The 13,685-nt window shown below is 39.7% G+C and overlaps 1 protein-coding gene across 2 annotated transcripts in view; it reads left to right on the top strand.

Moving 5' to 3' along the window:
* The window catches only part of KLHL20 (kelch like family member 20), a 65,053-nt gene extending 54,157 nt beyond the window's left edge, over positions 1-10,896 (top strand). For both annotated transcript variants that reach the window (XM_035010780.1, XM_035010781.1), the window contains 4 exons: positions 4,320-4,453; positions 5,405-5,613; positions 7,262-7,368; positions 10,292-10,896. In XM_035010780.1, the coding sequence (XP_034866671.1) occupies positions 4,320-4,453; positions 5,405-5,613; positions 7,262-7,368; positions 10,292-10,376 (535 nt within the window). In that variant the 3' untranslated portion in view covers positions 10,377-10,896. The remainder of the gene's footprint in view (positions 1-4,319; positions 4,454-5,404; positions 5,614-7,261; positions 7,369-10,291) is intronic.
* The last annotated feature ends 2,789 nt before the right edge of the window (positions 10,897-13,685 follow it).

Genomic DNA, 13,685 nt, shown 5'->3' with positions numbered 1-13,685 from the left:
AGAGAGAATCCTGAATCAGACTCCCCACTGAGCACGGAGCCCAATGCAGGGCTCAGTCTCAGGACCCTGGGATCGTGACCTGAACCAAAGTCAAGAGCCAGCCTCTCAACCAGTTGAGCCACCCAGGCACCCCGAGGATTGTTTCTTTTTAAAAATGTCCCAATAAAAGAAAATAAATGATTGAATATAACCATTTTGCAATACTCAGTAAATAAATGGACTTAGGCATTAATAATTAGCAGCTGCTAACATATCACCTTCTGTAGTTTTGCCAAAGGGACCAAATGTGGCCTGATCAAACTTCTGGATCCAGCTGCCAATTTGTGGAACGTACAGAGGACAGACCAGTGTGTTGAACTACACTATGAGTGTCTAGTCAGTCAAATCCATGTTGTGGGGGAAATTGCAGGTCAGATGCCCCAGGTTCTAAAAGATGAATTGTGGGGAGACAAGAGGAAAGGGGAAATGGAGAAAAAAACCTGTAGACAAAAAGAGACTTTAAAAAAATTATAATGAACAAAAGTAAGGGATGCACACTTGGGTGGGAAAAACTATAAAGAAACTCAAGGAGGCAATTACTGTAAAAATCAAGATAATGGTTATCCTGTGGGGAAGAAGGCACTGAGTTTAGAAAGGGACACATAGGTGGGCTTCCAGTGTGGTGGGCAAAGTTATTTTTCTTGGCCTGGGTGATGGGCTTTCCTTATAATAACACATTAAACTACACATTTGTTTTGTGTGACTTTCTGAATCGATGTTTTTATTTTATAATTAAAAAATTATGCAAAGACTTCTGCTTCCAAGTAGAATGTAGTAAGTAGTGCCAGCCATCACTCCCACTGCAACAAAAGGAAAAAATGAGAGTACAAATATATATATTTTTTAAAACATCAGAGACATGTGGAAGTAACAAGGACTAGATGAACTAAAATTCCATTGAAGAAAGAGCCCATTTATGTGAACTGAGATCATCGGCTGTTTTCTTCCCTGGGGATATTTGCCAAGTCTGAAGGGTTGAATATTGGACTTGACTTAGGCAAAGGGATTCTCCTGGAGGAGAGTAAATCAGTAGAACTTTTAACAGTCATGCAGGTTGGCATGACAGATAGGAATCTACTGCTGTTTCAAACATACTGCTGTTTTTCTCCATGAGATGCTTGCTGAGTGCTGGGGTAGCTCAGGAAACTAGGAAACTAGGGTGAGTGAAATCTCATGCAACCTGACAGTGCTTAGAAGATAAAGTCCTGCTGTGAGGAGGGGCCTGCAACAAATACAGGATAGCTCTCATCCTTGAGACATTTGAAAGTTGAGGTGGACTGAATCTAATGAAAACTCAATTCCTGATTGGACTGGGGTGATAATATTTCACCCTCCCTGCCTAATACAGGAAAGAGTGAATCCACTGCTGGTGGCCAGGAGGGGTGGGTGCAAGGGCAGTGCAGGAATGAGGGGATAATAACTTCAGTTTCTAGGATTCCATTCCTTTATAATAATGTCCAGCTAAAATAAAAAATTATGAAACATCTGAAGAAACAAAAATATGGCCAGTAGCTGAGAGAAGAAAATAGATAATAGAAGCATATTTATCCACATTTAGGGGTGCCTGGGTGGCTCATTCAGTAAAGTGTTGGACTCTTGATTTCAGCCCAGGTCATGATCTCAGGGTGGTGAGATCAAGTCCCGTGTAGGGCTCCATGCTCAGAAAGGAATTGGCTTGAGATTTTCCCCCTTTCCCTCTCCCTCTGCCCCTCCACCCACTTGCATAAGCTCACTCCCTCAAATAAATAAATCTTTTAAAAAAATAAAGTAAAAAATAAATGATCCACATTTAGAGTTAACAGAAAAAAACTTTAAAATAAGTATAATGAATACATTAGAGGAAAAGATTAAAAATGGATAAAAGGTTGGATAATTTTAATATAGAATTGGAATCTAAAAATAAGATGTGCATTTTACAACTGAAAAATATAATATCTAAAATTAAGAACATTGGAATGAGATTAACTAGACACAATAAAAGTAGACCAGACACAACAAAAGACCGAGTTAATGAACTCAAAGACAGATTAATAGAAACTATCCAAACAGAGGAAGAACAAAGAAAACAGAATGGAAAGAACAGACTGTAAGAGACTCATGGGACACAAACAGTCCAACATACATGTAATTGGAGTCCCAGAAGGAAAGGAGAGTGAGATAAGAGCAGAAGCAGTATTTGCAGATAGAATTTTTGGCTGAGAATTTTCCAAAAGGGATGAAAGATAAACTTTATTCAGAGTGCATGAACGGGGGCACCTGGGTGGCTCAGTCAGTTAAGCATCTGCCTTCGGCTCAGGTCATGATCCCCGGGTCCTGGGTTCGAGCCCCACATTGGGCTCCCTGCTCAGCAGAGAGTCTGCTTCTCCCTCTCCTTCTGCCCCTCCCCTTCCTCTTGCTCGTGCGCTGTCTCTCTCTCTCTCTCTCTCAAATAAATAAACCTTAAAAAAATAAAAGTGCATGAACCTCAGGAAACCATCACTGGACTAACCACAACCTTTCTCCTGGGCCTCCATTCTCCAGTATTTATATTTCTGCTGCTTTCATCTGTGTTAGTTACTACATTCTCAGAATCAGTTTGGAGGTTTTTCCTTAAGAACATGCTCCATCTCCCTCACTTGCTTCTTAAGAGCAAGGTCTGTTTTTAGTATCGTTTATTTTATATTTTCTGCAATATTGATAGAGTTTACTAACAGTTCTGAATAGACTAACAGAACTTCCCACCCACGCAATAAAGTGCCAGCACTATTCCAAGTGATTTTTGTCATATTTCTGAACACTTGTAATTTATCAATCAGGACTCAGTAAAGAAAACAGAAGCCATACCAGTTACTTTAGTAGAGAGAATTTAATATTCAAAAATTGGCTAGCAGATATTGAAGGGCTGAAAAAAACGAAAAGAGGACACTGAAATAACTGTTCCCGATCTGGGAACACGAAGGAGAGAGATTAGAGTTTTGGGAGCCTAGAAGCCTAGAGGAGAGATGCCACAGAGCTGGAACCATCAGCACTGAAGGAGTGGCTGCCCTGAACAGCTATGACACACCGCCGGGAAGGCTTCTCTTCCCGGCTGATTTTGGAAGATTGTATTTTCCGAAGGTAATAACAGTACCTGTCATTTCACATGCTCTGTATCATTTGCCTTTGACACTCTTCTTGTTGAAAAGTGAGATTTACGTTTTCTCCCCTTGACTCTGGCTGCCTTACAAGAATGGCCGAAGTGGCACTATGTGTGTGACTTTAGAGGCTAGGTCATAGAAGATGCATCTTTTACTTGGATCTCTTGGGGCCCCTTGGAAGCTTTGAGCTGTCTGAGGTCATGCTGTGAGGTCTACATGGAGAGACCCTGAGGCTACTTGGAGAGATGCCCAGCCAGCCACCCGCTGCTTTAGCACTCCAGCCCCAGCCACAGTTTGATAGCAACCACATGAGACACTGAGCCAGAACTTCCATGTGAGGCCCTCCCCAAATTCCTGACTCATGGAAACAGGAAAGTTAGTAAAATTATCTTAAGTCACTGAGTTTTGGGGTGATTTATACAGCTGTAGATAATTGGAACACTGGTACTCTTACCTCAGGAGCTCCGAGGAGGTGCCTCACAGAGCCATGACTAAGACCTCCAAGAAGCACAACAAGGCTAGTTTTGTGCCAGGAAAAGGCTAGAAACTGAAATTGGCAGGTTTAGTCAGAGTGAAAGGGCCATTGCTGAGACAACACTAACAGGATTGGCAAGAAAACAGAAAGGAGTCTGTCCCTTCTCCTCCCCTAGACTTCCAGCAGCTAGTCCTTCCTCTTGGCAGAATCTGACAGACAGCCAGCTTGGCAAAGGAGAAATGTTTTCAGAGTTCCAGCCCCCGCATCACAAGTCAGAGTATAGAAAACAACTATGGGGCGCCTGGGTGGCTCAGTCGTTAAGCGTCTGCCTTCGGCTCAGGTCGTGATCCTGGGGTCCTGGGATTGAGCTCCACGTTCGGCTCCCTGCTCAGCGGGAGCCTGCTTCTCCCTCTCCCACTCCCCCTGCTTGTGTTCCCTCTCTCGCTGTGTGTCTCTCTCTGTCAAATAAATAAATAAAATCTGTAAAAAAAAAAAAAGCTTAATAACTGACACGGGCACAAATTCTTTTTTTCCTAGTAACTAAGTAAAGTATGTTCGATTCTCACTGTGCATTTTGACCAGAGCAAGTGTATGTATCCAACATGTCTTTAGCATGATTTCATACCTTATGAAAAGGGCCTCACGTCATAAAAACAGGCATGCAGTCTTTGGTTTCTCCCTTACTGCAGGTATGATCCAAAGGAAAACAAATGGACTCGAGTGGCTTCTATGAGCACCAGAAGACTAGGCGTGGCCGTGGCTGTATTAGGAGGGTTCTTATACGCTGTGGGTGGCTCTGATGGGACATCTCCACTCAACACAGGTTAGTCCCTTCCGAGGTCAGTCCGGTTCCCCCAAAGCAGCACATTCCTCAAGAGAGTCCCCCTACAGAAAAGTATAAAAAGTCATGTTATCCTATAATTTTAAGTTATAAATTGTAAATTTAAAATAATTTCTATATTTATGTAAATGATATAATTATTTATAATCTAAATAATTGAAAATTATTTTTCCTTTAGAGTACAACTCCCAACTCTTCCTCAGCTCCTTCTGCAGCCATATTCTTCTAGCATATTCCCAAAATACTTCTTTCTCCCTCCTCTTTATAAGCTTCTAGGAATTTATAATGAATAAAAGAACTATTTTCCTAATATGATTATTTCTCTGCCTCACCCCCAACCATCTCTCCTTAAAAAACCAAAACTAAAAAAAGGACAAAACAAAACCTATATTGTAATCTAAGAATAAATAAAAAGTTATAGCTATAAGCTGGTTTATGTATTAGTCCTTTCTGTTGAGAGATAATGGGTATTTTTGCCTAAGGATATCGTCAGTGTGGCACTCGCATCAGATTCGTAGTCGCATATCTTGTCTTCTGCTTAGAATGCAGTAGGAATACAGGCAAAGGGAATACAAGAGTACAGAAGTTGTCTGATTATGACAATCAGTTACTAGTATGGAATGGTGCCTCCAGATCCTTTAGTTAATCCCCTCATTTAAAGATAAGGTGAGGCCACAAGTCATACAGTTAGAACTAGAACTAAGGTCCCTTGACTCCAACACGTGCCTTTTCCACGATACTGAACACAGACGAAACCAGTAGTCCCCGAGGAGATTATAGTGGTTTTGTCTAAAGGTATACAAGTCCTTCTCAGAGCAAAAATCAGATTGTGTATTGAAAATACGTGTTATCACAAAGTTTTAGTGGCTATGAGGAAAACTAGAGGTGAGAGGAAATGGTTAAATAGTCACTTACTGGTTTTTTCCCCTGCAGTGGAGCGCTACAACCCTCAGGAAAACAGATGGCACACGATAGCTCCTATGGGGACCCGGAGGAAACACCTCGGCTGTGCAGTGTATCAGGACATGATCTATGCCGTAGGAGGGAGAGATGACACTACAGAGCTTAGCAGCGCGGAGAGATACAACCCCAGAACTAACCAGTGGTCTCCGGTGGTGGCTATGACGTCCCGCCGTAGTGGAGTAAGTGCCCAGCTACTGAAAACTTTGGGAAAAAGCACCAAGACAGGGCTGTGCAGGAGAGCTCTGATCTGTCATAGTAAGGAGGTGCACTATTTCAGCAAAACAGCCCCTGCTACTTTTGTACTGGAAAAAAAATTCATTTCTCGCAATTGCTGTTATCTCAAGTAGTTAAATATCTTATAGTCATAGTCTTAATAATAGAATTATTTTTTGTGATTTATCTTTCGATTGTTTTCCTGAAAGACATTACCTTATCTTATCCACTACCTTATGTAACTTCACCCATATTCATCCCTCTCGATTAGAGCTAAATATTCCTAGCAAATGTTCCTAGGTAATATTCTAAGTAGTTGGCACACCAATACAAATGTTTAGGCAGAAACTCATCTGGCCCCACCACCAGTCTCCACAAACTGGTTGGAGTCTGTCCCATCTGTAGTCTAGACCTGGTCAGGCTGACCTATGTCATGTTTTAGACCATGAATGACATGTGACTACAAGAGACTTCCAGGGTGGAGTTTAGCATTCATCCATCCCAGGGTGTTTGGTTCAGAGTGAAATGTAACCCATAAACCACTGATTGTGTCAGGAGTGCATTGAGGTAGGACAACAGGTGGGAGAACACAGCAATAGCTAAGACTCCATTATCTGAGGAGAAAAGGGAGTAAATTCTAGTTTGCACAAATCAGGGAATATCATTGATAGGCATCAGCAAGTCAAGACATTCCCACATCTGTGGCTCTTTATTACTGGTGATTAACAACTTCTAGGTCGCATTCCTACTGTTTTCACTGCTACATTTTGATTATTTAGCAAATATTTATTAAGTGCTTATTCTGTGCTAGGAAAGCAAAAGTGAGTACAACTCCAGGAGGAGCTCCCAAGTTAGTGAAGGAAATGGAAGTGTTTACAGCTAACCATAAAAAAAAAAATCTTACAGCCACAGCATGTGCATTTTAAGAGAACACGGGAGAATATGCTTAATGTGTTTGGGGACAGTGAAGAGACTCACCAGAGAAAGTCGCATGTAAGCTAGGCCTTGAAAGAAAAATAAGATTTTCTAGAAGAGGGAAAGAAAACACCAGCCAGGGAACAACATGTGCAAAGTACAGAGGCGTGGAAAACATGGTCTTTTCTGGAACTAGCAGTTAAATCAGTATTCTTGCAGCATCGGATACATAAGGAGGTGAGGCTAAAACATGGGCTAGTATGGATTTCTGGAGGGCCCGAATGACATAGTAAGGACTTTAAACTTACCCTTAGACGGTAGGGAGGCTTAGAAAGTTTTTAGAGAGTGACAGCATGGCTAGATCTGTATTTCAGTGGTCATTTAGATAGTGGGTTAGAATAGGCAAATACCAAAAGAAGTGAGAGCAGTTTGGAAGTTCTTACCCACTCCCAGTGATGATTTTCCAAAAATTTAAGAAATTTATGTTTTTGACTATAAAATATTCTAATTGAATATATAATTTTATTGTTCCCACAGTGTAACAGATTTTTGTCATTACTTTTTCTCTGTGTTCAAGTAAACCAGAATGTAAGGTCATAAAGAATTATCTTTTATTAAAAAGATTTATCTAGATACTAGTCAAAATTTTCCCAGTGATTCTCTGGCTTCTTCAGTAGCCACTGTGTTTTGGTCCTGTAGGTTGGCCTGGCAGTAGTGAACGGACAGCTCATGGCTGTAGGAGGCTTCGATGGCACAACGTACTTGAAGACCATTGAAGTTTTTGATCCTGATGCCAATACATGGAGGTAACCTTTAAGCTACATTGCAGATCACCTCACTGCTGACTTGAAAATCATGGGCATAAGGTCGCCTGTGACCATCAAAATGGGGATGGTCAGTACATTGAGAAGTGCTCTTGCAGTACTCGTAAGAGAGCTCCAAGTTACCCATATTTGATGGCTTCTTGTGACTTCCCTGCTCTAAAGTGGCTGACATCTGACAACATCTTCTCTTTGGTAACTGTTCAGTTTTATAATAGAGATGGCAAACACGGAAAAAAAAAAAAAATCTCCTCTCTAGCCCCATCATGTTCAGCTGAGGTAAGTGAGGCACTGAGAAATAAAATGAAGCAAGTTAGTGATAGAATTAGAACTTAGATCTCTTGCTTCTAATCTGTCACAGTTTTTTGGTGTTCCTATGCACAGCTTTATGCCCAGGAAAAAACAAACTTCAGTTACTTTTTTAAAAAATAATAGTTTATTTCATTTAAAAATTTTTTTCCTTAAGCTTTTAAAATCTATTTAAACATATTATTATTCTATTTTAAAGTCTAAGGGCGCCTGGGTGGCTCAGTTGGTTAAGCGTCCTACTCTTGGTCTCAGCTCAGGTCTTGATCTTAGGGTGGTGAGTTCAAGCCCCGCATTGGGCTCCATGCGGGGCATGGAGCCTACTTAAAAAACAAACAAACAAACAAACAAACAAAACTATTAAATTTTAACAATCACTTTTAGGAAGGAATCTACCACTTATTTAAGAGGTTTAACTATGTTAAATTATATTTATAGGTTAATTTTACTTTGTTTTTAAATCTTTGTCTTAACAATCTTAACAAATATTTTCTAAGGACTTAAGTAGTTCTTATAAATTCACATAAATCATGTGACTCGTGCATTTATTTTAAATTTTAAAAAAGTAGGATGCCTGGGTGGGCTCTGTTAGTTAAACGTCTGCCTTCGGCTCAGGTCATGATCTCAGCGTCCTGGGATCTAGCCCCGCATCGGGCTCCCTGCTCCGCGGGAAGCCTGCTTCTCCCTCTCCCACACCCCCTGCTTGTGTTCCCTCTCTCGCTGTGTCTCTCTCTGTCAAATAAATAAATAAAATCTTTAAAAATAAATAAATAGAGGCACCTGGGTGGCTTGGCTCAGGTCATGATCTCGGGGTCCTGGGATTGAGCACCACATCGGGCTCTGCACTCAGCTGGGAGTCTGCTTCTCCCTTGGCCCTTCCTCCCCCGACCATGCTTGCTCTCTTAAATAATTAATAAAATCTTTTAAAAAAATTGTCTTCATGTCTGGGAAAGCCACACTTTTACAGATGTTTAAATGACATTCTTTGGATTCTGCCTTTCTCTCATGGCTCTTTATGACTTGGTCACAATACTAGGGTCAGACTAAAAGTCAGACATTGTACATTTTTGGCTTCCACTACATCACATTTTCACAGCCTTGTTCATTAAGTAAAGATGTACTGAGTATTCTAGACATCAGGGATACAACAGGGAAAACAAAATTCCCTGCTCTCCTGGAGCTGACATTCTAGTAAGAAAGTGACTAACAGTACCATGTCAGGGGGTAGAAGCACTATGGTGAAGAGCCAAGGGGGGTGGAGGTGTCCAGGGAGGAGCTTCTTTTGAAAATGTGGCCTAGGAAGGCCTCACTGCAAAGGTAACATTTTAGCAAAACCTAATAGAGGTAAGGGAGAGATAGATAATGGGAGGTTTTCCTGAAGAGGAGCCTCCCACTTGTGACATATTTTCTTGCATATTCAGCTTTCTATGTTTAGTGGGAATTTGGGGAAATCTCCAGATTTACTTCTGCTACTTAATCACTATAATCCTACATAAGGACCTATTTCTCAGTAACTGTCACTAAATAGAATTAGTAATATGTGACCGAGTAATATTTATGAAATTCTTAAGGATCATCTATTGAGAGGTTATGATCTAAATTTTTGTAGTTACATATCCCAAACTTAAAACCAGTTTTACCTTACAGCTGACAGAGGATCTAATATTCTTTTTTTTTTTTTTTAAGATTTTATTTATTTATTTGAGAGAGAGAGTGAGAGAGAGAAAGAGCACAAGAGGGGGGAGCGGGAGAGGGAGAAGCAGACTCCCCGCTGAGCAGGGAGCCCGACGCGGGACTCGATCCCGGGACTCCAGGATCATGACCTGGGCCGAAGGCAGTTGCTTAACCAACTGAGCCACCCAGGCGCCCCGAGGATCTAATATTCTTTTCCATGTAAATCTTTAACTTTGAAGATGATCTTGTTCACAGGTCAAAAACTAGATGCTTACTTTATTTCCTCATATCCAGGTTTGTTCCATAAAGGAGGAGGCTTGTAAGAATACATATAAGACAAAAAGATAAAAATAAGTTATCGGGGCGCCTGGGTGGCTTAGTTGGTTAAGCGACTGCCTTCGGCTCAGGTCATGATCCTGGAGTCCCGCATTGGGCTCCCTGCTCGGCAGGGAGTCTGCTTCTCCCTCTGACCCTCCTCCCTCTCATGCTCTCTGTCTCTCATTCTCTCTCTCGCAAATAAATAAAAAAAAAAAAATTTAAAAAAAAAATAAGTTATCGATGTTTAGGCAGAGGGAAATGTGAGTAGGAAAATAAGATAGCCATAGTCAAAACTAGACAAAAATGTAGAATATGATTCTGTGTAATTGTTAGAAGTCAGTTTAGGTGTAAAGTTATAAAGTCGTGATACAAAATGTGGATACAACATTCATTCTTAAAACAGTATCCTAGAAATGAGACCTTTTCACCCAATGTCTGAAATAATTCTGCTACTTACCAGTGCTCAATTCCAAGTCCTAATCTTTGGAAGAGAAGTAGGAATCTAAAAATATTAGTTATGATAGAAAACATGTGTTTTATTAACATCTAAGTTGTAGAACAAACAGTGATTTTTCCACTTTGAAATCTGATTTTGTTTCTTTCTTTGCAGGTTATATGGCGGGATGAATTACCGTCGGCTAGGGGGTGGTGTAGGAGTTATTAAAATGACACATTGTGAATCCCATATATGGTGAACATCTAGAGACAGTCGTGTACATGCTCCTCTGTATTCTGGAGAGCTTTGACTTTGGAGCTTTGTATAGCTCAAGAAAACATTAGAACAAATTTTATTCTTTGCCGGTGCCTCAACATACGGAAATACAAATACAATGAAAGTACTTCAACTGCAAGATGCCACCTTTGCACAAAAATTTTCAATTCTGTGCAGAATATTTATTTTTGGTTTTAATTTATCATGGGTTTTTTGTCGTTGGGTTTTTTGTCGTCGTTTCATTTTGCTTTGGATTTAGCCTTCCTCCCACTAAAAAAGGAAAAAAAATAAAGGTAAAATTCTAAGCAGTGAAAGTTTATTTTTAAGATATTAAGTTTGAAAATACTAATAAAGGGAGAAGGGCTATATACATGATCTAGTTATTTCTAGGCACTGCATCCACATGACTCCACTACTTACAAGGACTACCAGTGACAAAGATAGGTATGCAAAGTGTATTATTTAGCCATCATGCTTGCACTAAGCACCAGAAGACTTGAAAATCTAAAAAACAAAAAAAGGAAACACTCATTTTAAATAGTACAGTTCAAAAGGAATATTAAGTAGATAAAACCAGGACTCAGACACTAAAGTTTTCATCAGTGCAAGTTTGCAAATTGTTTCCTTCCATATGAACTTGTTTTCCACCATAGTCTTTTTTCATAATATTTTCATAGAATTTCTGCTAGCTCTAGAGCTCTGCTCAGTGCCTCTATAAAAACTGTATACAGTTCTTATATGCTGTCTCGAGAATCCTCCAATAGAATCATGTGCTACTCTGCAGAAGTTTTTGCTCAAAAATATTACTGACTGAAACAATTTTCCTTCTTGTTTCCTTATTGCTACTAAGGACCAGCAGGGAGAAATGCCCTCTCCCCAGCAGTGAATACTGTTATGCAATTTTCACTTGACGCTCAGGCCTGCTGAAGCTCAGGCTTACCTGTAATCACAGCCTCCAAGGGAATGAATTCTTCAGTTCATGTAATAGTACACACTAATGAGTGTAAAATTGAGGCATTTTATTAATAAAAGCTTGGTTCTTTTATACAAACTATATATCATCCTCATTCTCTGTTACTACTCTGAAATTGCACTTTCTGGTGAAAAGTTAAAATTTTTAAAGAAAAAATGATACAAATTTCAGTGGTCAGAGTTTTGTCATTGTGTTCATAGACCAATTTTTTTCAATGTATTTTGCAGGAAAATCTTTGAATAAGACTTTAACCGCAACCAAAAGGAATAACCTTCTCCTTCTCCCTCCCCCAATACAAAAATGTTTGGCAACTTTTGTGTTTACATTTAAAGATCATTTGCACCTTTACAAGGAAAAAAAATAAGTATTTGGTAAACAGTTGTTTACATGTATCATTTATGCTTTTTTCTAGCATGTATAACTTTTTTAAATAAAGGTAGTACTTACCGTAAAAAAAAAATTTTGGCTAAATGTTTTTTAGTGCTTGTGTCTTTGCTATTTAGTTTCTATATCATTTATATTTCCTTTATGTAAAGTTGTAAGTACTTTCGACCTGAAGGAATAAAGGGATTGCCAGCTAGAATTATGAACTTTTATTATATATCTTATATAATAGGATTATATTACCTAACCTCTAAACTTATTTTCTGGTGTAGCACTTAGAACCATACAATTCTGAGCTAGAAGGACTCTTAACAATCCCCAGGCCCAAACCCATCTATTTCTATGCTCTAAGACTGAAAACCAAAGATGTCCTTCCTAAGAGTAAATATAGTCAATGATAGGACCAACATTAAAAATCAGTTCCCTGAACTCCCACTCCACTTCTCTTTCTGTGCCACACTGCCACTCCACCCACACTTGAAACATGGCCTAGAATTCAATATACTAACAGACTCTAAGTAAATCTGGTATGTAACATTAAAAAAATATAAACACTTTATGAGATCCTTAGAGTACTGCATCATTAAGTCAGTCTTCAAGACAAAACTCACTTATTTCCCAAGATTCTACTATTGCATGTATTTTAAGAAAAGGAGAAAAATAAACAGGGTTGCTGGAGTGGTGGGGGGTGGGAGGGATGGGGTGGCTGGGTGATAGACATTGGGGAGGGTATGTGCTATGGTGAGCGCTGCGAATTGTGCAAGACTGTTGAATCTCAGATCTGTACCTCTGAAACAAGTAATATATGTTTAAAAAAAAAAAAGATAGCAGGAGGGGAAGAATGAAGGGAGGGAAATCAGAGGGGGAGAAGAACCATGAGAGACAATGGACTCTGAAAAACAAACTGAGGGTTCTAGAGGGGAGAGGGGTGGGAGGATGGGTTAGCCTGGTGATGGGTATTAAAGAGGGCACGTTCTGCATGGAGCACTGGGTGTTATACGCATATAATGAATCATGGAACACTACATCAAAAATTAATGATGTAATGTATGGTGATTAACATGACAATAAAATTTAAAAAAAAAAAGAAACAAGAACAGGAAAAAAAATTCTAGGAATTAGACTCTCAGTAAGTAGGAAAGTTCCCAATAGGAGCAATTGACATGGCAGTGATTCAAGAGCAGAGACCCAGGAACTACAATACTGACCAAAGTGTTCATTGGAGCATAAAGGGTTATTTTTTCCCTCCACTGAAAGTGGTCCAGTTTTATTATTGATAAAATATACCTATTATATAAATGTCATTGCTGTAAAAGAGTATTTGCATACTATGAACAGGGTGCCTGGGTGGCTTCAGTTGGTTAAGCGACTGCCTTCGGCTCAGGTCATGATCCTGGAGTCCCTGGATCGAGTCCCGCATCGGGCTCCCTGCTCGGCAGGGAGTCTGCTTCTCCCTCTGACCCTCCCCCCTCTCATGCTCTCTATCTCATTCTCTCTCAAATAAATAAATAAAATCTTTAAAAAAAAAAAGAATATTTGCATACTGATTTCCACAATTATGAAGTGAGCTCAGAGTTGGGTTGGGTTGGCTGTCCTCTTCATTTTATAAATAAGTAAACTGAAGCTTAGAAAGTTAGAAGGACATGGTAGAAACTGAACCTCATATCCACATAACGATTCCAAATCCATTCATTGTTCTCTATACTACTCTTCAACCTAGGGGACAGCTGTTTACCCTATATCCTCCCCTCCTATGGATCCAAGAAGAGTTCTTGATTTTTCCATCTCCTCAACTTTTTACTTGTTAGGACGCAGTGGCCATCCTCGTATGAGGAACTGGAAACTGGAAGTGAAATGTGTAGTTTTAAGTAAAAAAAATATAAATCATGAATTATCTCAATAGGTACAGAAAAATAATTTGACAAGATGCAACAT

This window comes from Mirounga leonina, unplaced genomic scaffold (assembly GCF_011800145.1).
Source record: "Mirounga leonina isolate KUSES-001 unplaced genomic scaffold, KU_Mleo_1.0 Mir_154, whole genome shotgun sequence".
NCBI classification, from domain to species: domain Eukaryota; kingdom Metazoa; phylum Chordata; class Mammalia; order Carnivora; family Phocidae; genus Mirounga; species Mirounga leonina.
This window is presented reverse-complemented; position numbering and strand designations above follow the sequence as displayed.